Source organism: Podarcis pityusensis, assembly GCF_964106645.2.
Source record: "Podarcis pityusensis genome assembly, chromosome: 14".
Classification (NCBI taxonomy): Eukaryota; Metazoa; Chordata; class Lepidosauria; order Squamata; family Lacertidae; genus Podarcis; species Podarcis pityusensis.
In genome coordinates, this window is record NC_138039.1 from 30,502,157 (window position 1) to 30,526,461 (window position 24,305).

Genomic DNA, 24,305 nt, shown 5'->3' on the forward strand with positions numbered 1-24,305 from the left:
GGGAAGCCAAGGAATGAAAATGACAACAAATGAAGTTTAGAGACTCCAGAGCTTAAGCGCTGGGCTTGCTGTTGTTCAACGTGTTGGCTAGAGCTTCAAAGGCAGGTTTTCCACCAAACCAGAGTGGTTGAGGCAACGCGGTGGGTCCAACAAATAGCAGAAGAATCCTTGTTGTTTGTCCCGTGGGGTCAGCCTGATTTAAAAAAAAATAAAAAATTGGCAGGCAGCATTCTGTTCTTTTCTTCTTGGACTGTTCAGCCTAAAAAGCTGTCAATATCTCTTTCATGGAGACTTTGAACAGATGCCTAAAACAGTTGCTCAAAGGAGAGAAGGATGCATTTTTAAAAAAAAAAAAATTCTTTGTCTCAAAATAGTGAAATCTAGACACATAATCATCGAAGGATGCTCAGCTCATCCTCACATTGGCTGCTTCCTCTTCTTCCTCTACTGCATGGTGTGTTACCTCACACAGTTGCTTCATCCCACCCAGTGTTTCATCTGTATATAAAAATTAAAAATTCAAACAAAAATCTGTCCTGCATGAAAAACAGGCCCCTTTTGGGCATATGGTTCATTATGCACTTTTCTTTAATTACTAAAACACCCGGGATGACTCTCTGGCCTGCCCTTCCTTTCAACTTGCAAGTTGGATCTCTTCTCTAGCTCAGAAATTTTGGAACAGCCGCGTGGGGATTTCAGCTTCGTTTCTCGTAAAATTGTAGGTGCGACGTTTCTTTCTCTCTCTCTCTCTGCTGAAAATTCAAATGGGAAACATGCATGTTAGTTTTATTTATTTCTTTGTTTCAAAGCAGTACTATACTGCCCTTAAATCACATTCCCAAAACGAATTAAGCAATTAAAATAAAACTGCAAAAGCAAAAAATGATAAAAGCTGCATGAGAGAATCAACAGGATTAAAACTGGTGCATGTGAAAGAGAACTCAGCTAATCTATAAGGTAAAGGTAAAGGTACCCCTGCCCGTACGGGCCAGTCGTGTCCAACTCTAGGGTTGTGCGCTCATCTCACTTAAGAGGCCGGGGGCCAGCGCTGTCCGGAGACACTTCTGGGTCACGTGGCCAGCATGACAAAGCTGCTCTGGCGAGCCAGCACCAGCGCAGCACACCTTCCCGCTATAAAGCGGTACCTATTTATCTACTTGCACTTAGGGGTGCTTTCGAACTGCTAGGTGGGCAGGAGCTGGGACCCAAAGACGGGAGCTCACCCCGCCGCGGGGATTCGAACCGCCGACCATGCGATCAGCAAGCCCTAGGCACTGAGGTTTTACCCACAGCGCCACCCGCGTCCCCAGCTAATCTATACATGCACCCAAATCAGAAGTTTCCTTCCTAAATGCAGAACTATACGTGTAAAATATAGTTCTGAGAATTCGTCCTCCTGCCATCAGACACTCTAGGTTTATCCTGTTCTAGTTCTAGTCAGAGACACCCACTGAAATTAATGATCTTAAGTCAGTTCTGTGCATTATAGCTGGCATTGCATACAACTGTCTTACCAGGCAAAGCAGCTGGTTTCAGACAGAGCAGAGGGACCTACTGTCTAATGCATTCTCCCCAGGCTATTTGACTGCTCAGAACTGTACCTGCCAATCTGGTTTAATCCCTGAAAGATAACAACTATAGGAGCCTTTTTTTTATTATCTTGAAAAGCAGCAGTGGGCTGAAATGTATGGAGAGGAACAGGTTAAGGCAGGCATAGGCAAACTCGGCCCTCCAGATGTTTTGGGACTACAACTCCCATCATCCCTGACCACTGTTCCTGTTAGCTAGGGATGATGGGAGTTGTAGTCCCAAAACATCTGGAGGGCTGAGTTTGCCTATGCCTGGGTTAAGGCGAGTGCCTTTGTGAGTTGGGATAACTCTTAATCTCTTTAAAAAAAAATAAAAAATTATTGATTTTCCAACCATTTAAACACAATAAAACAGAAAAACAAAAAAAGAAAAGAAAAAGCAAAAAAGAAAAGAAAAGAAAGAACATAAGATTAACAAAGCAAGACGCAAACCATTTAAAACACAAAACAATTTCGATATCTTAACTTTCATTCCCTTATTTCCACGACCTCCTCACACCTGCCTTTTTGTATTCCACTTCTATTAATTGTTTCAGCAATTCCTTTCCATCTTCCTCTGTTTTCTATCCTATAATTATCTTAACATATTCTAATCTTATATTTCCCTTTAATACTCTATTAATCTATTTATACTTAATTCCTTATAGCATTTCTACTGAAGCCATATAACTTCATTCCAACATTTTTCTAACATTCATTATTTTAACTATTTCTATAAATAGTCTTAAACTTTTTCCAGTCTTCTTCCACCGACTCTTCTCCCTGGTCTCGGATTTCTGCCAGTCGTTTCCACCAATTCCATATAGTCCATCAACTTCATCTGCCATTCTTCCTGGATAGATAAATCTTGTGTCTTCCAGTTCTTCACAATGAGTATTCTTGCTGCTATTGTAGCATACGTGAAAAGAGTTCTGTCCTTCTTTAACACCAATTGGCCAACCATGCCCAGGGGAAAGGCCTCTGGTTTCTTCAAAAAGGTATATTTAAATACCTTTTGCATTTCATTATGAATCATCTCCCAAAGTGTCGTAATCCTTGGGCATGTCCACCAAAGGTGAACTCTAATCCTCAAATTCGTTTGTTTTTCTTTAAGTTCAGTCATAGCAAGCGTCAACTTATATTCATCAAGTTGCTTCTGTATAGCTGGGGCTCTCTTTCTCTTTCTCTCCAGTTGTGTTTCTTTACATTCAGCAACAACAGCTTTTTCCCTGGCCTCCTCCGCAGTTTGCCATACCGAAATTGGTTCCTGTGTCAATTTCTGGGTGATTTCTATATTGGTATTATTTATACTTTCTATATTTAAGTTAATTTTAGTGATTGGAACATCCACTTTCGCATTTATCGTGTCCATTTTCCTGTGAAGCTGATCCAATGAGTCATTTATCTTAAATAATGCAGCCACTAGGGCCTCTTCTGTCAACATTTCTCTTGGTTTTACATATACTGGTACAAAGGCTGCAACAAAAAGAGCAGGGGGACCTGGTGGTGGACCTCTCCTGGATTATTGCCAAGTCCTCCCAGACCTTAATGTTTTGTCAGCAGTTGACTGGTCTGTTTTCCCTCTTCCATTAACCATAACACTTAAAAGATTCAAGGTCAGTCCCAGAGTCTCATGGTTTTTAACTTGCAGCTGGAAATTTCCCTAACCCAACTCTTGTAAAGCAACCGGTTTCAAAAGCTTCCACTAGGGGGAAACAGTTTCTATTTGTAATAGTCAATAGTATCCTCTTTTAAACAATCCAAAATTAGTTTCAAGTTAGTTTCAATTTTCAGTTACTTTTACTCCTTTTTGAAACAGCCGGAAACTGTAGAAACAATGTATTTCTCTTGTTTAACTAGCTGTCAATGAATGTTCTAAACGCTGTCAATGAACATTCCACAATACGTCAGTCCTCCTAGCAGCCCGTTTCCAGGGTCAGAGCGGCGGTGTTTTAGATCTCTTCGCTCTCTCCTGCAGGCATATTCAGTCCTCAACTTCCCCCCCTCTTCTCCTGCCTCCAAAGGGGGGTTTTGTTCTTTACCGATGGAAATTTAATCTTTTACAAAAGACTTTCCAGGACTCCAGCTTGCTGCTTCATTGCCTCAGTCTATTTACAAAAGGGGAAGGCGGACTTCCTGTTTTGAACCTCCCCGTTACGATGCCAAATTCAACATTTAGAAATCCAATTCTTCCGCTTAAACTCTACTCCCGGGTAACCACTTTTAAACCACTTTTAAAATCCAATTGTCCACAGGAAAAGGTCAGCGCTCTCCAGCAACGGCTATGCGGCTTCGCTCCGTGGAAGAAGCAGATGATTCGATGCACTGCGCCACTCACCCCACGTCGCTCCGGAGCCCCAAAAACCGGGGTTCCCCGCGAGTGGGGGAGGCGCAAAAGATGTCCGCCGAATCCCATGATCACAGGCTTCTCCCGCCTGTGATTTTAACGGGTCTCCACCTTCGCTGTGGCAGCCAGACCCAGGTTCCAACGGAGCAAATTCCTCCCGGTCAGAGGAATTCAGCCATTACCGGAGGCGCCTCCCCGGAAGTCGCAGGATAACTCTTAATCTCAGGGTTGTGGGTTCGAGCTGCACACACTGGGCAAAAGATTCCTGCATGATGACTAGATAACCCTTGTAGTCCCTTCCAACTCTATGATTCATGTGTAGAAACACCTTCCCCTCCCCCAGTCTTCTGCTTTGTCTATAGCCACCTTTAGGTGCTTCAGTTGACTTCCCATTGCCTGGATTGATGCTGCTGACTGGGAGGAGGGGCCAAGTGGTGGCAAAGTCAACAGATTTCTTCCCCCTTTTCTTATTATGCTCTATCTCCCACCCTCTGCTATGCATAGATGCTATTCGTTTCTTGTGTTAAGACCTAGAAGATGAAAACAGCTGCCTACAACATGCACCTCTGTACACAGGTAGACAATTTGAAGTTGCCTCTATGCTGCCATTTCAACTGCATTTAGGGGAGGCATCTTTCAGTGGGAAGGAGGATTTTTTTAAAAAAAAATGCATTTGCCTTTCTAAAGCTTTCTAAAGCAAATCCTACATCATTTTTTCCCCCTTTTGGAAAAAGACATGGCAATAATTCAACCCCCTTGCTGCCATTGTAAGGATTTCAAAATTTGCCCAAAGTACCCCTTCAAATTGGGTGAATCCCCAAACAGGGAGACATTTACACCAGCCCTTGTGCCAACACAAAACCTTATTACTCCAGTCAATGTGTGGTACCCTCAGGACACTGTTGGACTACACCTCCTGCCATCCCTGATCACTGCTGTGGTGGACTTGGGGTTCTCAAACTTCAGTGGCACCCTATGTGTGGTGCTAAAATTCAGTGTCCCTGCCTCTCACGCTCCGTTTTACAGCATTGTTGTGGCAAAACTGGTTGTGCTACCCTATAACCACCTCTGATGGGAACTGGAGTCCAGTAACAGCTGAAGGACACTGTGTTGGCCATCCCTTCTCTAGATCCTGATCTCTTCCCTTGTGTATCTTATTTTCCTTTCATTCCTTTTGCCAGAGAAAAACTTGTGCTTCCCCCTCCCTTGCAAAGAACCCCCCCCCCCCACAATAAAATCCACAACCAAACAACTATCCTTGGCTTCATTAGATAAGTTTAGAGGGCATGCTTTTCACCAGTGTTACAGGTCCTGATTTGAATTGGGACCTGCCGTGGCTGCTTTATGCAAAAAAATTAAAAGAGATGGCCAATCAGGTAACGTGGGGGTTAGGGAGAGAACCATTTTCAGCCAGAGATCCCCATTTCTTCCAGGGCAACCATTTGGAGGCCATATGCCATGGGGTGCTTGGGTCCAGAGGCAGAAGTGGAAAGAACACTGAATGTGATTGTTATCTTTTGTACAATTTCTACAGAAACTTATACTCCCCTCTCTACCCTCCCCAACAAGAAGTACTCTTGGAGTTCAAGGACAAATTGCACACAGGCGAAAGCACCGGAGGAGGGTGGCCTGGTGAGGGGTGTGACTCAGGAAGGAGTACATCTTGTGGTGGAGTCCCAAGGGCCAGATAGGTGTGACTAGCTCCACGTGGCCCCCAGACCTGAGGTTCCCCATACTGGCTCTCCAATACTGGCTACTTTGGGAACTGGAGATGGATCTCCAATACTGGCTACTTGGGGAAGCAGAATGAACATGACTATGGAACTCACGCTCACCAGCTTGGATGGCTTTGAAAGAGAATGGGACAAACTCATGGCTATCAATCGCTCCTAACCATGACAGAGGCCAGTAATGCTTCTGAATACCAGTTGCTAGAAACCACAGAGGGGAAGAGGGCTCTTGTGGGCTTCCCATGGGCATCACTGTGAGAACAGGATGCTAGAGTAGATGTGGCATGGGCCTGATCCAAACAGGTTCTTCTTATGCTTTTGGCCCTGAACGAGTAATGCAGAGAGATCTGCATGTTACGATATTGAATCAATGCAGCCGCGAGCTGCTGGTAGCTTGAAAGCAAAACATAATGGGAATGTTGGGACTGTTCTGTGGGAAACACAGGGACAGTCAATTCACAGTGCAGAGGGCACCGGAATTAGCTCAGAGTGTAATATGAGCTGAACAGGAAGTGTTTGATCTCTCTCGACTGCTGAAGCTTGAAGAGAGCAGTCATGTTTTTTGTAATGCTGCAAAGACAGAAATAAAAGCATGTAAATATGTTTCTGTCTATCTCTTTCCCCTGCCCGGGGGGGGGCAGGAAAGAGGGGGTGTGTTCTTCTCACGCTGAGAAGGATTGCCTATCGCGACCTAGCCTGTATCCTGCTGGGAATGCAGACAGGGAGGTCATCAGGAGATCAAGCCGGGTGCCTGGAGAGTTGCCAGTTTCTCCTGATAAAGGCTTGATTTCCAACACTGCATTGGCTCCCAGTACGTTTCCGAGCACAATTCAAAGTGTTGGTGCTGACCTTTAAAGCCCTAAACAGCCTCGGTCCTGTATACCTGAAGGAGTGTCTCCACCCCCATTGTTCAGCCGGGACACTGAGATCCAGCGCCGAGGGCCTTCTGACAGTTCCCTCATTGCGAGAAGTGAGGTTACAGGGAACCAGACAGAAGGCCTTCTCGGTAGTGGCACCCGCCCTGTGGAACGCCCTCCCATCAGATGTCAAGGAAATAAGCAGCTATCCTATTTTTAAAAGACAGCCCTGTTTAGGGAAGTTTTTAGTATTCAATGCTGTATTGTTTTTAACACTCGATTGGGAGCTGCCCAGAGTGGCTGGGGAAACTCAGCCAGATGGGTGGGGTATAAATAATAAATTATTATTATTATAACAGCATGGCTCATGTCTAACGAAAACAACCAGATAGGAGACATCCTTTGTCATGAACACTTCTCCCCAAGGTATAAGAGCTCAAGAGGAGTCAGGAAGCAGCCAACAAGAGAGAGGCTTGCATTCTTCCCAGACAGCTGCGAACGGTAGTTTATCAACTTCCCTCGCTTTGAGAATGACAGGAATGCAGAGTGTGTGCTAGAGAACAACCAACTCTCTCAAGTGACACAGGCAATGTCAGAAGGCGAGAGGGAAAGCAGTTCCACACCGTAAGGGGAGTTAATTCATCCAAGGAGCAGACATATGGGAAAGGTCTTAGAAAACAAAGCTGGAAACAGAAAGGGCATAGGGTCCGGATATTCTGCCATACCCGGAATCACTCCCCAGAAGGGTCAACCGATTCATAAGTCATGGACATACAGATAGGTGTCCGAGGCTGAGTGTTTGTATTGCAATAAATCTTTAAGCTAATTACAACTTGAGTGCTGTTTTATCAAGATGGCAGCCTGGCTCCTGACATCCTTTTTGTGGTTCTGCAGGTGACAGGCATTTCTTCTATCCAGTTTCAATGAGTGTTCCATTCCCCCCACCCTTCTTTTCCTTTTCTCTCTTGTTTTTTTTCAACTTTCATCAAGGTCTCTCTTTTCTTGTTTGTTTACATAATTGTACATCCCTACAATGAGAATAAAATCAAAAGTAGAAGGTAACGCTAACAATTCTAACAGATGACATGGTGCACCTGGAACATGGAAACATCCAAGGTGATTATCTTCCCATGAATGCAGAAGTGGGAGAGATCAGAGGTTAGCGGAGCTTCAAGGATGCACATAGGAATGAAGAGTCAGAAGCTTTGTTCTTCATACCTCCCTTTTCTTCCTTCCCCTCTTTTCTTTTCATCAAATGATGTAAATAGCCCCTTCTGTCTTCCTTTGTTTCATTTAGGTATTCGTTGTCACGGTTTGGCATTTTGATTTGTACATGGTGCCCTTGGCTTTACTGCTCCTTTTTGCTTACAACTTCTCCCTCATCTCTCCAGAGAAAGTGTCCAGCGCACAAGACCCCCAGGTAAGTTAAGTTGTGCTTAATATTTCGGGTTCTGGTTGTAATTTAGTATGGAACAGTGGTGTGTGTTGCATTTATATGTTGTCATATAGGTGAATCCAGGGATGGGGAGTTTGTGACCCTCCAGATGTTGATAGACTACAACTCCCATGAACCTTGACCACTGGGGCTGATTTGAGTTGTACTTCCTTGGGTCACTGGTGTCGATGGGCTGCAGTTCCTATCTTCCCTGACACCATTAGCTTGCTGGGGCTGATGTGTGTTGGGATTCCAACAGCATCTGGAAGGCCAAAGAGTCCTAACTTCTAGTTTACCTTGATTAAGGCTTAACCCCTTGGTCTTTACTAGGGATGGAGGAGAAATTTGATTCAGTACACATTTAAAGCCAAATCTTTCAAATGTGCACTTTCCAAAGCAATATGTGTACCCAAACACAACTATCCTTCACACTTGGTTGAATTTTGCAGTGCAGTTCTCCAGCCAACAATGTCTACAAAAACACACATGTTAGAGGTAAGATTGCATAAAAATGAAGATATCAGTGAAGATAGCACTAAGAAATGCATTATATTATATTGCAGAAAAAATAAATATCACAAATTGCTGTAAAATGTGAAGAGGCGAATTTAGGATTAGAAAAACCAGAAGCCTAGGAAAACTGAAATTAATAGGAGCTTCCACCCCTAGCATTCACACACATAGCTTGAATCAAAACCAAAGTTTCTCTGACTATTTCCCTGCATTCATTGATTAGGGTGCCATATTTCAAAAAGTATAAAAACCAGGACAAGTCTTGAGCTTTTTTTTATTTCCAATTCACATAACTTTCTTGTACTAGCCATTGGCCATGAAAAATCTGAATAAAATATATAGGGGTGTTAAGAAGTAAAAGGGGTGTCACACCACAAATTTTACACAGATGCCAAAAAAAGGGCTTTTTATATTGACCCAGGACAAAACACCGGATGTATGGCAGACCTATTATTGCTTCTTGTGCCAAGCTTCTTTATAACAGCCCTATGGGTTATTTTCAACTAGGTCTGTTTGTACCCTTAGAAATGTGTGGACCTAACTTAGCCATGTCCTCTAATTTCAGTACATCTCCTGAGTAGGACTATTGTTGAATACGGTCCTGTATGTGTTTCCTTAAAAGCAAACCCCACAGGCAGCACATAGCTTGTTCGGACAAGTCTTCAGTACAAATTCAATCTATCAATTTAGGATAGTTGTTGGAGGTGTTACGAGACAGGCCTTTGTTGAGCACACTCTGCCCCATAATGCATCTGTTCACTGCCTTTATTTTATTTATTTATTTCATTTAAAAGTGTTTCTAAACCACTTATTTATTTATTTTCGAAATCTCTAAGTCGTGGACACTATATAAAATAGCAAAACAATATCCATTAAAACCAAAATGCAACCTGAAACCATAAAACAACAACAAAATAAGTCAAAACAAGAGATATGGTGATTTGCAGATTTTTTTTGCAATGCAGCTGTATCCCACCTGGAACCTGTCGGATGTATTGGACTTACAACTTCCATGGGTTAGATAAGACTGGGAAGGACTCAACTGGGGCTGATAAAGAGTTACAGTCCAAAATAGATCTGGAGGGTGCCAGGAAGGTTGGAAAAGGTGGCATAATGCCTCACAAGCCTGCCAGTCCCATTTGACCCAATATAACTGAGATAAGAGAGATGGATGTGGTGCACCACAGAAAATCTATCATAGTAACTTCATCCATCTTGAACACAATTGCTTGTGTCCAGCTGGTTCCGTTAACATCGCTATAGTCATTATATACAAAACCACAACAAATATTCTTAAGACGAGCTGCTTTTGTCATCAGTTTGAATCAAACTAAGATTAATTCGGGTCAGCTTTTAAACTTTGCTTGAGGGTTTTGCCTTCTCTTCTTCCACCTTCAGTTGAAGTAACTTTGCTTGGTACTCTTGCCCTTTTGAAGCGCCCAAATCCTTTTCCACGAGAGCCCTAAGGTGGCGAAATGAGACGAGGGGGCTCTGAAGAGGATTTCTCTCCTGCGCATTTAAAAACAAAAGTTCAGGAAGTCTGTGGAGTTAGAAAGGAACAGGATGCTTCTTCGTAATGTGCGGGGCTCTGTTTTTAAACCTTTCTGTCAAAATGCAACTCTCTGTGATTCACCTTGTGAAACTTCAAAGAGAGCAAATCTTATGAGCAACTTTATGTTACTTTTAATCTGGATAGGACCTTGGGGGAAACAATAATCAGTTTGGTGTACAGTGGTACCTCGGGTTAAATACTTAATTCGTTCCGGAGGTCAGTACTTAACCTGAAACTGTTCTTAACCTGAAGCACCACTTTAGCTAATGGGGCCTCCTGCTGCTGCCGTGCCGCCGGAGCACGATTTCTGTTCTCATCCTGAAGCAAAGTTCTTAACCTGAAGCACTATTTCTGGGTTAGCAGAGTCTGTAACCTGAAGCGTATGTAACCTGAAGTGTATGTAACCTGAGGTACCACTGTATTGGTTAATTGGACTGTGAGACCCAGGCCCCAAATTCTCACTCATCCATAAATCCATGCTGATCCTTGGGCTAGTGACTGTCACTCAGCCTAACCCACCTCACAGGGTTGCTGTGTGGGTAAAATGAGGAGGAGGTAGACCATGTATGCCACGTTGAGAACAACAACAGCAACAAGTATAATAGCACTGTGGTTATAATTAAGTTGTATTCAAGCATCTTCCTGCCATTTTATTTTTATTTATTTTTACTTTTCTGGTTCTGTTCAGAGTCTGCTCTCCACCCCACCCCCCACCGCCACTTGAGAGAAAAGAGTTGCAGATTGGGGCAAATGGCATTTTCAGTTAGCTGACCATTTCAGGCACATCAAATACGAAGATAAATGGTTAGAGGCCAAGTAATCAGAGTGAAGTCCTAATCCCTACAGATGGAGCCGTAAAAACATTTAACATGGCTTTTATTACATCTGGAAAATTGAAGTTTTACTCTCTAGGTGGAATTTGGGACAAACAAGTCATTATCGAATGCAAAGGGGATAGGTTTGTATTGGGTTTTTATGGGGGATAAAATGGTATAGTGAAATCCAGCAAACCTGATGATGGCTGAGGACACAGAGTTAAAAACAACCCCTCTCCATCACTCATTCTCTGACGACACGTTGCTGTCCCACTGAAATCCCAAGGATTCTGTCCACTGATGCTAAGCGGGTGATGGATGTTGCGATTTGCCATACGTCTTGTCAAGCACACTATTTTTCTTTACAGCCTCCCATTCCCCATCACATATTATTTTCAAAAGTTCATTTAGGAGGGTTCATAGGAACCTTTTTATGCCATTGAAAGCATGAGTGAGGGGCTGGAGCAGGGGTTCACACTGACTAGCCGTGCCCACTTTCAGGGACTGTGTGAAAGGGTCCTACATGAGGGGAAATCCCAATTAGCCTAGGCTGATTCCCTCTCACATACGGGAGGCCTTGCGTATGTAAGCACTACATTTACACTGTGTACTGTTCTGGTCACCTAACTTCAGAAAGGATATTGTAGAGCTGGAAAGGGTTTGGAAAAGGGCAAATGAACCAGGGAAAGGAGCAACTTCCCTGTGAAGAAATGCTATGACATTTGGGGCTTTCTAGTTTAGAGAAGTGGCAAGTAAGAAGTGACACGATAGAAGTGTGCAAAATTACATATGGTGTGGTAAAAGTGGATAGAGAAAAGCTTTTCTCCCTCTCTTATAACAATAGAATTCATGGACATCCAATGAAACTGAACTTTGGGTGATTCAAGACAGACACACACAAAAAGTATTTCTTTGCACAGTGCATAGTTAAATTATGGAATTTGCTTCCACAATGGCTGGTGATGGCAACTAACCTGGATGGCTTTAAATGAGGATTTGACAAATTCATGGAAGATGGGATTCATGGACAGGGAAAGGTATTTTTCCCTTGTGATACTTGAACTCAAGGCCATCCAATGAGCTGCATTTTGGAAAATTCAGGACAGACAAAAGAAAGTGCATTGTTAAACTATGGAATTTGCTCCCACAATCGGCAGCCTTGGCCACCAGCCTAAATGGATTTAATGGGGAATTAGACAGATTTATGGGAGATAAGGCTATCAATAGCTACTAGCCAAGATGGCTATGTTCTACCTCCATTTTCAGTATGATTCTGAGTGCCAGTTGCTGGGGAGCACAACTGTGGAGAGTCCTGTTGTACTCAGATTCTGCTTTCAGGCTTCCCGCGGGCATCTGGTTGGCCAGTGTGAGAAGAGGATGCTGGACTTGATGGTCGATTGGCCTGTTCCAGGAGGGCTATTCCTGTGTACACTTGTATGCACCTAGGGGCATTTCATACTCCCTCCAAACCTGCAGGCAGCTGGGTGCATTGTCAGTGCACTGATACATCCATAACATGACCCCATGACTTCCTTTTGATTCCAGATGTCACCATTTCCAACCCCTCACCAGCTTCTCCACAGGAATATCTTGAGGGGCTTTGTCCAAAGCCTTGCTCAAAGTAAGAGACATTGCATACACAGCATTCCCCTGATCCACCAAGCTTTGAACCCTTATCAAAATAAGGGTCTGGCATGACTTGCTTTTCAGAAACCCATGCAGGCTCTTAGTAATCATGACATCCCTTTTTAACTGATCACACACAACTCTTAAATTTTCTGTTTCTGGACCTTTCCTGCTATTAGCATCAAGCTGACCGGCTGGAAGTTGCCTGTGTCTTCTTTCTCCCACTTTTTGAAGATGGGGACAACATTTGCCCACCTCCAGTCCATAGAATTCCCTAAGAATTCTCTTAAGATTATAGACAGAAGCTCTACAATTGCATCTGCAAGTTCCTTTAGTACCCTTGGTTGCAGTTCATCAGGCACTGGATATTTGAATCCATTCAAAGTAGCCAGCTGTTCCTTTACCACCTCTTTTTTCTCTCTTTTGGGCTGCAACTCCCTCTCTGCATCATTTATTTTATTATCGCCCGGTTGGGCACTATTTTTTCTTTTGGAAGAAGGCAGAGAGAAAGTAGGTATTGAGCACTTTCACTTGCTTTCCATCACCCAATATTCTCCATCTTCTCCACACTAAGAACACAATATTTTTGTTCTTTCTCTTGCTTTGAACATAGCCAAGAAAAAAATATTATTTTTAACCTCTCTTGTAAGTCTGAGCTCATTCTAAGCTTTAGCCTACCAGACCTTCCCCCTGCAAGTGTCAGCTGCTCGTTTATACTCTTCCTTCATGAGATACCTCTTCTTCCATTTCTTATACATGCCCTTCTTAACTCTAAGCTCACCTGTAAGCTCATTATGCAACCACACCAGTTTCTTTCGATGCATCCCACTTTTCTTTCTTGTTGGAATTGTTTGAGATTGTGCCTTCAGTGTCTCACCTTTAAGAAACCCCCATCTACCATGGACTCCCTTCTCTTTGAGTATTTCTGACCATGGAATCTAACCCAGCTTTTTGACGTCCGCTTTCTAGCAGTCCAAAGTGGACGTCCAACTACACTTGGCTTTCCTTTTCCATTGTATAATGAATCCCAAAGGGACGTGGTCGCTTCTTCTCAAGGTCCTCACTACTTCCACCTTATTGACCAGTTCTTCCCTGTTGGTGAGGATCAGGTCCAAGATCATCAATCTCATTGTTGCTTCTTCCACCTTCTGGAAAATGGAACGCAAGTTGAATCTTTTCAAGAGCTTAGTCCTGTGCCCCGAAAATGGATTTTATTTTATTTACCAACTCAACTTTTAATTCTGCACTTCAACATTTCCTCCATTCCACTTATTGTATTTAAAAATAAATAAATAAATCTGCCTATTCAAAAGAAATGTTCCTGCTGACCTGGAGAATCTTTTTTTTATGTGTTGCTAGCAAAGAACCTGTGTTGAAATGCCTGTTACCCCTACACTTCAATCATAACCTTTCCCCCACCGCCCCCTCCCATTTTTCTTAGCAAGTGGAGTGATAATGCTGTATAGAATTTTGTATCTGATTCTTAAGATTGATTATGTGTGTGCTAATGTATTTTCTGCCCCCTAATGTTTCGGTAATGGCCCTAAAGGGAGCGAACAGCCATTGAAACAAGCAATGAGAATAGAATAAACTGAGTGTAGAAGAATTCTCAGCCTTGACATTCCAACTGGTTCATTTGTCAGAGGAAGAACAAAGCTGCTTACTGAGAGTAGAACTTGGCAATGGATTAAAATAGCATTAAAAAAAAACAAAAAACCAAGAATTGAACCTTCTTGCCTTTAGAATGGTTCGGCTTGCATCTGCTGCTGATAGCTTTGTTCCAACATAAAATTGTGTCATGGTTGAGAGTTATTTCTGTTACCGTTTTCTGAACATGGACCAAAGGATGGGAAGAGTCCTTGAGGATTAAAAAGCAATTGTTTTAAAATGTCATAATCCAAGGTCTTAATTATTAATATTTTAAAAGGAAGTTGCGACTCTGGAATTACACTATGTTGTGTGGAGAAAGAAATCAAATGAATTGACGATTACCAGCCATTTTTGATTAGTCATTATTGATGGACCATTATAAAGACATTGAGCTTTATCTAAGCTGGGTTTATTCAGAGCAGAGCTACTGAAAGTAATAAACCCAAGTTAATTGATTTCAAGGATCAACTCGGAGCAGGACTGACATTGGATACAACACTTCACACTAATAGCAAGCCTAGTTGAGCGAATGCCGACAGCAGTGTTAGGGAGCCTGTGATCCTCCAAATGTGTTGGACTCTCCAACTTCCATCAGCCCCAGCCAGGCTGGCCAGTAATCATGGAGGATGGGAACTGTAACTAAGCAACATCTAGAGGGCTACTTGTTACCTAGTCTGGACCTATAGCACTAAAGTCAAAATGCAACTGGTGATGATCATGGCTACTAGCCATGATGTCTATGCTCTGCTTCTATGGTTGGCAACAGTAATGCTTCTGAATGCCATTTGCTGGAAACCACATGGTGCTTTGGCCCTGCTTGAGGGTTTCCCACAGGTCTCTGGGTGGCCACTGCGAGAACAGGATGCTGGATTAGATGAGCTATTGGCCTGATCCAGCGGGCTCTTCTCATGTTCTCAGTTGCCAGGGAACAAACAGCAGGAAAGGGCTAGTTGCCTTTATATATTGTTTATGGGATCCCATAGACATCCAGTTTGACCACAGTGGAATGATAGACTTGATTCACCTTTGGGCTGATCCAGCAGGGTTCCCCTTAAATGTTTAAATAAATAGAATGATATTAATTATGCTAAGCACTTTGGAATTTGGATTAATTTTCTGTTTTGCTTTTTTAAGGATTGCATTGATGTAGAGGAGGATGAAGATGATGACGACAAGGTAAGATGCAACATAGAGCAGATTAGATAAAAGTAAGTGTCACGTGTTCATTGCTGAGTCCATTCAGGGCACTTCCAAGTTGTCATTATTTTCAGTTGAGATTTGTTCGCAACATGGCAAAGGAAAGTAGCAGGGAAATGCATGAAAAAGTGTGCGATGATGCTTGATGCAACATCATTTCATTTCCCCACATGCAAACCACAATGAACGCTCACTAAACAGCCCGTGTTGTCTAATCTCTCCACTGACAAATTGGGAAGAATACTCATAAAACAGGTCATCTGGAAGTGACCTCAGTCCCATTTCTGTAGCCATCAACTATTTTTAAAAAGCCCAAAATTAATATTATAGGGTTATAGCCAACTGCATTTTACTCAAAGTAGACTCACCAAAATTATTGGACCTAATTTAGGCACATCTGTTAACTTGAATGGGTGGTATTCAATGTTTGTCCTGTTCAGAGTAGACCCATTGAAGCTAGTAGACAGGACTAATGTTCATTTATTTTCATGGGTCTGTTCTGAGTAGGACTTGAATACTACTCATTGTGTTTCACCCCACAAAATACACACTTTTGTTCACATTTTATCCTAAAATGTACACTTAACCTAATAGACTTTCTTTTTTTCTTTCTCTCTTTTTTTTTTTGAGCCAGGAACTGTCTCATAAATTTCAGAGAATTGTGAAACTGCAAGACAATTGTGTTCCATCCAGGAAGCACAAATCAGGTTGTTCCATTTAAAAACAAAGACCAAACTATGTCTTCAAGTATCTCTAACACACATACACAGAGAGGCAGCCATGTTGGTCTATTGGGACAGTGGGGAATCTGTAAAGAGATGATGAAACAATATTTTGATTCCCGGGTTGGGGAACTGGATCAGACAAGCCGGCCAGATCCCAACATCCCCTAACCTCCACAAACCACTTTGACAGGAGGGCAGGCCCTACCCTACCTTCTTAAAGTAGCATTCACACCATTGCTAGATGTATGAACGGCATCATTTCAGCCCTAGAATCTTTGCTGGCCATTTAGATTTTCAAGGATGGTGCTTTAGAAGAGTACTGGCGAGGTCCAAGCATACTGCTTGTTGCACAGAAACATTGGGATAATTATTACATTTTAGTATTGTGTCACCGAAACACACAAAAGTAAACTTTCTAAAATACATCCCACTCCTAAAACTTGGAAAAGCTGTTGGCTGGGATCTGACACAGAAGGTCATGGTTTCTATCAAACGTGTGCGTGTTTTATCAAAAGTATACAGAGAAAAGAGGGGGAGAGGGAGCTTTCTGGGATTCTGTTGCATGTCAGACATAACAGACCTCGCTTCTGGGAATTGTAACATACCCTCGGAGACTAACTGTTTACGACTTAGAAACACATAGACACTTAGTTCAAAAACAGAAGAGCAGATTAACTCCCTTCCATCTGAATGATCAATCTTTAAAAATGGAAGGGCTGAGCTTCCAGTTCCCCCTTTTCCAACAGAGGAGACAGCAGCAGAAGATAACAGTGGTTCATTCCCAGGGCACTTTTCCTTTCTCGAATGCTCGCTCCATAGCATTGCCATTTTAAATGTATATTTCAACTTCTTACATAAAATTGTAAGAGCTCTGAAACTCTGCTTCTACAACAAGGGCTCTGCTTCTACAACGACTGCATACACACAGAGGGTCTTTTTTTAAAAAAATATATATATAACATGGATGCTTCTTATGAATCCATACACGTTATCCAAATTTCCAGCTGTAATGTCCTGGAGACAGTACAAAAATGGTTTTTATCTGACACAGACAGTTGTTGCCAAGGAAGAATGTTGTTCGAGCTGTACTGTTCAGGATAGTAAAGGTAAAGGGGCACCTGACCATTAGGTCCAGTCGTGGCTGACTCTGGGGTTGCGGCGCTCATCTCGCTTTATTGGCCAAAGGAGCCGACGTACAGCTTCCGGGTCCTGTGGCCAGCATGACTAAGCCGCTTCTGGCAAACCAGAGCAGTGCATGGAAACGCCATTTACCTTCCTGCCGGAGCGGTACCTATTTATCTACTTGCACTTTGACGTGCTTTCAAACTGCTAGGTTGGCAGGAGCAGGGACCGAGGAACAGGAGCTCACCCCATCACAGGGATTTGAACCGCCGACCTTCTGATCGGCAAGTCCTAGGCTCTGTGGTTTAACCCACAGTGCCACCCGCACATTAAAAACCTGATTGCATTGATCAGTTTTCAACCTGTCATCTAATTCGCTTGAGCTTCATCCAAATTTCCTGGGGATATGGGCAAGGGAACGCCAACCCACAGTCCAGCTCCGCTTACAAAACCAGAATAACCTCTTAGCTTTGACTTCCCAAAAGGGGATAGGACTGCCCCTCAGCTGGAGGACAGTGCTGAGTTTTCGCCCATCCTATATAAAGCAGCAAATTGCATTTTAGTGTCATTTCTCATTTTCCCGATCTTAAATTTGCCTGTCTTCAGGAGACTCGAGCACAAAACCACCTGATACTGTAAAATCAGCTCCAGAAGCTTTTGGATCTAAATTCAAAAGGCATTGGGTTGTAGACCCACTGGTATTGAAGGACATAACTCACTTAGCCCACTAATTTCATTGGGTCTATTCTGAGTAAAATTTAGCTGGATACAACCTATACTTTTCTTGGTGGGTGTGGCCAACTTAGCCTTGCATTGCTGATGGTTGTCTTGATCTTTCATCTACATCAAGTGGAATTTTCTTTAATTGAGACTTGAGAAACTGTGTTTATGATATCACCGAGATACACCTTGTATTGAATGATCCCTGGCTGTAGCATAACTTTTTCTTTACTAAAACAACAACTACCAAATATTGAAATCTGTTAAAACTACCATTGTGCCCTACACTCCAACTTGAGTTGTTTGGAAGCTACTCTCAGTATGGCTGTCCAGCCATAGGCCCAATTAACCCTCTCACCAAAGTCTTTGATCCATCCTGTTTTCCTGGTGGAGCCTGTACAGATAACCCCAATTTTCTCTGCTTCCTGTTCTCCAGGGGGCTAGTTCTGCAGAGGCTCATTTTATTTATTAAATATATTTTTAGACAGCTTTGCAGGCAATGTGCATAACCCTGTCTCTAGGGTCAGAGGTGATGAAAGTGGGACACACTGTTGCACAATGTCACAAAACCTTGGCCTCTTGGAGTGAACACCCAGTGTGTTCATTGTAAGCCGTTGGGTGATGGGTGCTTGACAAACGTTAGATGTTGAACATTTTGGCCTCCCTTGGGCAAGAGCTACGCATCTTATTCATTTTCCAAGTTCAAGCTGAGGTGAATTACTCAGACACAAAAGCCTTTAAATTCCGACTCTGTTCAACTTTCCTCCACCCCTTCCTTAGTTCTTTTTCTCTGACATGCTTAATCTTCACCAAGACCCTCTTTTGTAGTTTTGCTTAAGCAATTAATGGAGAAGCAAGGTCTTTTCTTAGCTCAGAATATGCAGGGAAGATTTTAAGCAACACACTGATCATGTAATTAATTCTCAGTTGTAAATTCGTTTTGATGGTTTTAAGGCTTTCCCAGAGGAAGAGGGCTGCTTTTATTCTACACCGAGTAGCACAGCCGGGTGAGAAACAGTTGAAGTAAGAAAGGGGCTGTGAAGAAAAAGGGGTCTCCCTCTGCTTAGTTCAGGATGAGAAGGAAAGGTTGAGAGGACAGATTTGTCATACAGGCAGGGAATTTTCGCCTTAATTTTAAACAAAGGCTTCTGAGCTCAGAGTATCAAGTCACTGATGCCCATCTGTGTGTGTTTCTTCAGTGAGCCAGTTAGAAATTGGCTTAAGAGGACCACGTTGCCAAAGAAGTTGCAATCAAAATAATAATATTCACCAAAAGAAATGGAATGCAAAACAACTGGAGTGAAATGGATTGTTCAATACAATGCAGCCTTGAAACTCTTACCAAAAAGCATATTGTGTGAAGCTGCCCTGGTATCTAGTCCAGAAGCTTCAACTATTGCAGAACGCAGTAGACAGACTGCTCAAAGGGGCAGGTTACTGACAATGGGCTTCTCCACTGTTGACACAGCTGCACTGTTTGCCGATTTGCTATTGGGTCTGTTTCAAGGTTCTTGTGATAATTCACAAAGCTCTAAACAAGTTGGACCCAAAGTATCTTAAGGAACATATAATTCCTTATGCTCCACTTCAATCACTGATTTCCTCTGATGAGGCACTTCTTGTGGTTTCCTACACCCCTAAGGTTCAGTCAATCTTTGTTAGGAACCAAGTGTGGCAGGCCTTGCCCTGTAGAAGTCCCTACCCATAGACACTGGGCAGGATTCATCCGTCTTCTTTTAGAACTTCTCTGAAAACTATAATTTTGACATGCCTTTGCAATATTCTTTTTCTTTTTAAGAACAGTATAATCTATGTTGTATACCGCCTTGTTATGCTTGCATTAAAGTGCAAATTATAAATGCTTAGGTAAATAAATAAAATGCAGTGTGAGCCAAGAAAAGACAGGCAAGTCCACAGGCTTAAACTTTCCCCTGCCTAATCATGTACAAATATGAGGCTTGTGTCCAATTTTAAAAGTGTATGGGAGACAGATCTTCAGTCTTGCAGCTTATTTCTAGCCCCTAGACCAGAGCTTTCCAAACTTTTCATGTTGGTGACACGCTTTTTAGACATGCATCATTTCTTGACAGAATAATTCTGTTTTATTAGCAAACCAGAGGTTAAACTGGGCCTTTCCAGCCCCAGGAGAAGCACGGAGAGCGTTCACGTGACACACCTACACACTGCAGCCGACACACACTACAACACACAGTTTGGAAATCTCCGCTCTAGACCTCTACTAGGAGAGCAGAGTGGTCATGTAAGAATACAGTAGTTTCCCATCACTGTGATAAATTATAGTTTAGGCCAGAAGCTAACCCAGATTAACCAGCAGTCCACTCACATGTTCACTGGATTTCTTAGCCCTTGTGATGTTATATACAGATTGATAGAGACAGATGTAGATTCATATGGCTATTAATATAGATACGGACCCCCATATGACTCTTAGGACGTCCTTCAGCATAAATCGGTGACTTCATTTTAACTTGATCTCTGAGTTGCAGGCAGTCCAGATAGTCTGCAACAAGAAGATTTAATGTTGTGTTTGCTAAAGTGTGTCATCACCACATTTTTGTAGCACAATCTAAGATGTGTAAACAAAGTCAGCAGGATGCATATCCAGCTGCCAGATGATATTCTTCACAGTTCCAGGTTGCAAGAACAGGCTTGCCCTGGAATATCTTGGTATTGTGTGTATGTGTGTGTGTTTTAAATTCTGTTGCCATGAAGAATTGGCCAGAAGTTAGAGTGAGCCAGGCAAAGCACTGGGTGACCCTGCTAGATTTTTAAGCATAGGCCTCACTGTGTGCTGTGACCTGTGCCAAGGCAGGAGAAGGCTACATGGAGCTGCTTGCTGGCAAACACATGTGCCCAAACCTGTGTGTACAGAGATAACATCTGAGGAGGGAAGCATTTGTAGGGAACAAACAATGATTGGGAGGGTTAAGCATCCCCATCCATCTGCTAGGATGGTCTTATGGGGAAAACACATGGATGAGCAGCCTGTGTTTGCCTTGTAGTGTATAGTTTTGAGGTAGTCAGTGTTGTGTCCTGGGTGTCCTGGGTGACAATTCCCATCGTCTCTGACTAGCTGCAGCTGATGGGCATTGTGGCCTGCCACATGTAGAGGACACCATATTGCCAATCCTTGGTTTATTTTCATCCTCGGTGATATGGCTGTGTGGACTGTTGCTGATGGAGGTTGTAGTTCAAAACATCTAGAAGGGCCCCAGTTTGGGGGAGCCTGTTTCAAAGGATATAAGTTTCTGAAAACATCTCTTTCTGTGCCATATTTTGCCTCTCTTATAAGCAGCTTTGCAGTTCCAAGAACTTTCAAGTGACCTGAAGGAACCTTCCACCAAAGTGCTAAACCTACAGAAGTGTAGGTTTCTGTTGTTTTAAGTCTTGAAATAGAATATTCATAATGAATACCATAGGTTTCCAGGTTACCTCTCCAGACGGTTTGAGTGCTTGAATTTCAAACTTTGCTGTGCTGAAAGATATTACCAAACATCTTACAATAATCTTCTTACAACCCTCATTGTCTGGGACAATTTTAGGACATGCAAACCTTATGCATTTGTGTTTTTCTTTTCTCCCCCACCCCCTTGCCTTTCTTTTCCTTAATCCTCCCAGGAATCTGATAAAAAAGGCTTGATAGAAAGAATCCACATGGTTCAAGACATTGTTATAACAGTCCAAACACTTTTGGAGGAAATCGCATCTTTTGCAGAGAGGATAAAGAAGTAAGTGAAAGTGTTGCTCCCATGCTCTGAAATGTTTCTGAATGCCATGACTGAAAACAAAAGATTGAACTGGGAAGTGCTGGAAGCAAATCTCAAATGGCAGAACGCTCATTTATTACACTGTGTTCAGTTCACTGGTGACGACACCCATCATTGTAACAATTCATTCATTTCTCTTTCGGTCTCTTTCATGCAAATTATGCATGGAAGCTTCTGAAAAAGCATGCTTTGGTTTATCTCTGGACATTGTTTCCAGCCTCTCTGGAAACCGTTTTGAGACCTGTGCTCATGGATTTTCCAAAACTACCTCTCTCTCCCCCTTGCCTTCAGCAGAGGAGCACAAAATGATACAGCAGTAAGCTCCAACATTGCCTTTTTTGTCCCATCACTATCAATAGGGGCAGGTGATCTGAGTTAAGTATGTTGTGTGTGTTCACTGGCACTACCTTAGCTCTGCAAATCTCATCCATCTCATCCTCTGTAAAAATACCCTGATCCAGAAGCAACTAAAGGCTTTACAGTGCTACCTCTGGTTACGTACTTAATTCGTTCTGGAGGTCTGTTCTTAACCTGACACTGTTCTTAACCTGAAGCACCACTTTAGCTAATGGGGCCTCCTGCTGCTGCCACGCGATTTCTGTTCTCATTCTGAAGCAAAGTTCTTAACCCGAGGTACTATTTCTGGGTTAGCAGAGTCTGTAACCTGAAGCATATGTAATCCGAGGTACCACTGTATTTGGGAAACTAAGATGGGGCGGAGTCCCTTAGACTGATTTCAGGATAGTTCAGATGAACTGAGACCACATTATTGTCTTGTGCTTCTGAAATGCTGTCTCACGCCTGCACAGGCCTGGTTCCTAACAGTGACATCCCTCTGACCTTCCCTTGTGTTTCTGTGTTACTATTAAACTACTGAGCCCTACTGGAAATGGGAAACAGAAGAAGAGTCTTGCTGACTCGAGCCAAATGCCCAGCCTATCAAGTCCAGCATTCTGTTTGCATAGTGACAAACCATATGCCTCTGGGAAACCCACAAGCAGAACTTAAGTGCAACAGCATGCTCTCTCCACTTGTGATTTCCAGCCAGCAACTTGTAATCAGAGGCATGCTTCCTCTAACAGCAGAGGCAGAACATAGCAATCATGCCTAGTAGCTATGCGTAGCCTTATCCTCCATGAATTTGTCTTATCTTCTTTTAAAGCCTTCTAAGTTGGTGACCGTCAAGTTGGGAGGAAGAGTGAAAAGCCAGCAACCTTTGTTGCCTTTTCGTTACACCTACTAATTTGCTTTAATCCAGGGATGAGGAACCTGGGGTCTTCAGATGTTGCTGGACTACAACTCCCATCATCCCTGACCATTGGCATTACTAGATGGGGCTGATGGAAGTTAGACTCCAACCATATTTGGAGGGCTACAGGTTGTCCACCCCTGTTTTAATTCTTTACATATGTACCATCCCACATATTTTCCAAGGATCTCAGAACATCTTAGGTATGGTTCCCACCCAGTCTGTCATCCTTCCAATTTACAGCTTCCAGTCCTGCTTAGCCTCAGTGGCAAAACTGTGTAATGTACACTGGGCCACTCTCTGGCATGGCTTATCCCCCAAGAAGCAAAGAGTGATTCTTCTTCTCTCTCTCTCATGCACTGGCACAACTGTGTGACCTTCCTCTTTGAAACACACAAATTGAGGCTTGTCAACAGTTCCGCTCTTTAAAAGAACAGCCGTGTGGGGTCTAAAAATGCAACAGATCCATGTGTGTTGTTATTCTGCAACATCTGTCCCAGCTGTGTGGGAAATGGCCAAGGGATGGCCTTGCCTGTGAACAGAGGGCTGTGTTCTCCTTGCAGCTGGATGGCAGGAAGGCTTGGGACGCCGGGTGACCCATATTCATTTTGATTACAATGATCCCTAAGAACTCACTGGGGCATTAATATGGCTGCCATCTCTAATCCTCCAGGAATCCCATTGTAACTCAATATTAAAGTTGCTAGGGACTGAGAGGGAAGGGGGAGAAGTCCACCAGTGTAGTTTTAGCGAGTGTCATGACGGTTTGGATAAGCGCTTCCATCTGCATAACCCTTCCTATCAAAGGGATCTTTAAATAGCTCTGTTCTGTTGGGGTTGGCAGACTTAAAAATATTTTCCATGTGTTTGTGGGCAAGTACGCTTTACCCCCTGCTTTAATTCAAATTGTAAGGCCTTCATTGAAGCTGAGAGAGGCATTATTTCTTCTCAGGCCCCCACCATACTTCCTTAAACAAAAAAAGAAATCAATAAAGACAAAGTGTTCTTCATGAGTCAATTGGTGCGCCTCCATTTCAGCACATCTGATTGCACCAACATCAGGCTTTGAAGATGTTTACATTGCATACCTGTCTAGCTCTTGGGACTCTCCCTAGGAGATTCCCCCTTCCCAAGATACACCTCTCACCAGGCTCTCCCTGCACCAGGAGCAGGGAACCTTTGACCCTCCAGCTGTTGCTGAACTACAACTCCCATCATCACTGATGGTTGGCCATACTGGCTGGGGTTAAGGGGAGCTAGACCCCAACTGTATCTGGAGGGCTACTGGGTCAGGCCAATAACCCATATAGTCCAGCATCCTGTTCTCACAGTGGCCTACCAGATGCCCCAGTGGGAAGCTCACAAACAGAACCTGAGCACAAGAGCTCCCCTCTTGCAATTCCCAGCCACT

At 43.1% G+C, this 24,305-nt stretch overlaps 1 protein-coding gene across 7 annotated transcripts in view; it reads left to right on the forward strand.

Moving 5' to 3' along the window:
* MCTP2 (multiple C2 and transmembrane domain containing 2) overlaps positions 1-24,305 on the forward strand; it is a 120,602-nt gene that overhangs the window by 87,909 nt on the left and 8,388 nt on the right. For all 7 annotated transcript variants that reach the window (XM_080982120.1, XM_080982117.1, XM_080982119.1 and 4 more), the window contains 3 exons: positions 7,800-7,922; positions 15,228-15,269; positions 21,497-21,606. In XM_080982120.1, coding sequence (XP_080838246.1) covers positions 7,800-7,922; positions 15,228-15,269; positions 21,497-21,606 — 275 coding nt within the window. The remainder of the gene's footprint in view (positions 1-7,799; positions 7,923-15,227; positions 15,270-21,496; positions 21,607-24,305) is intronic.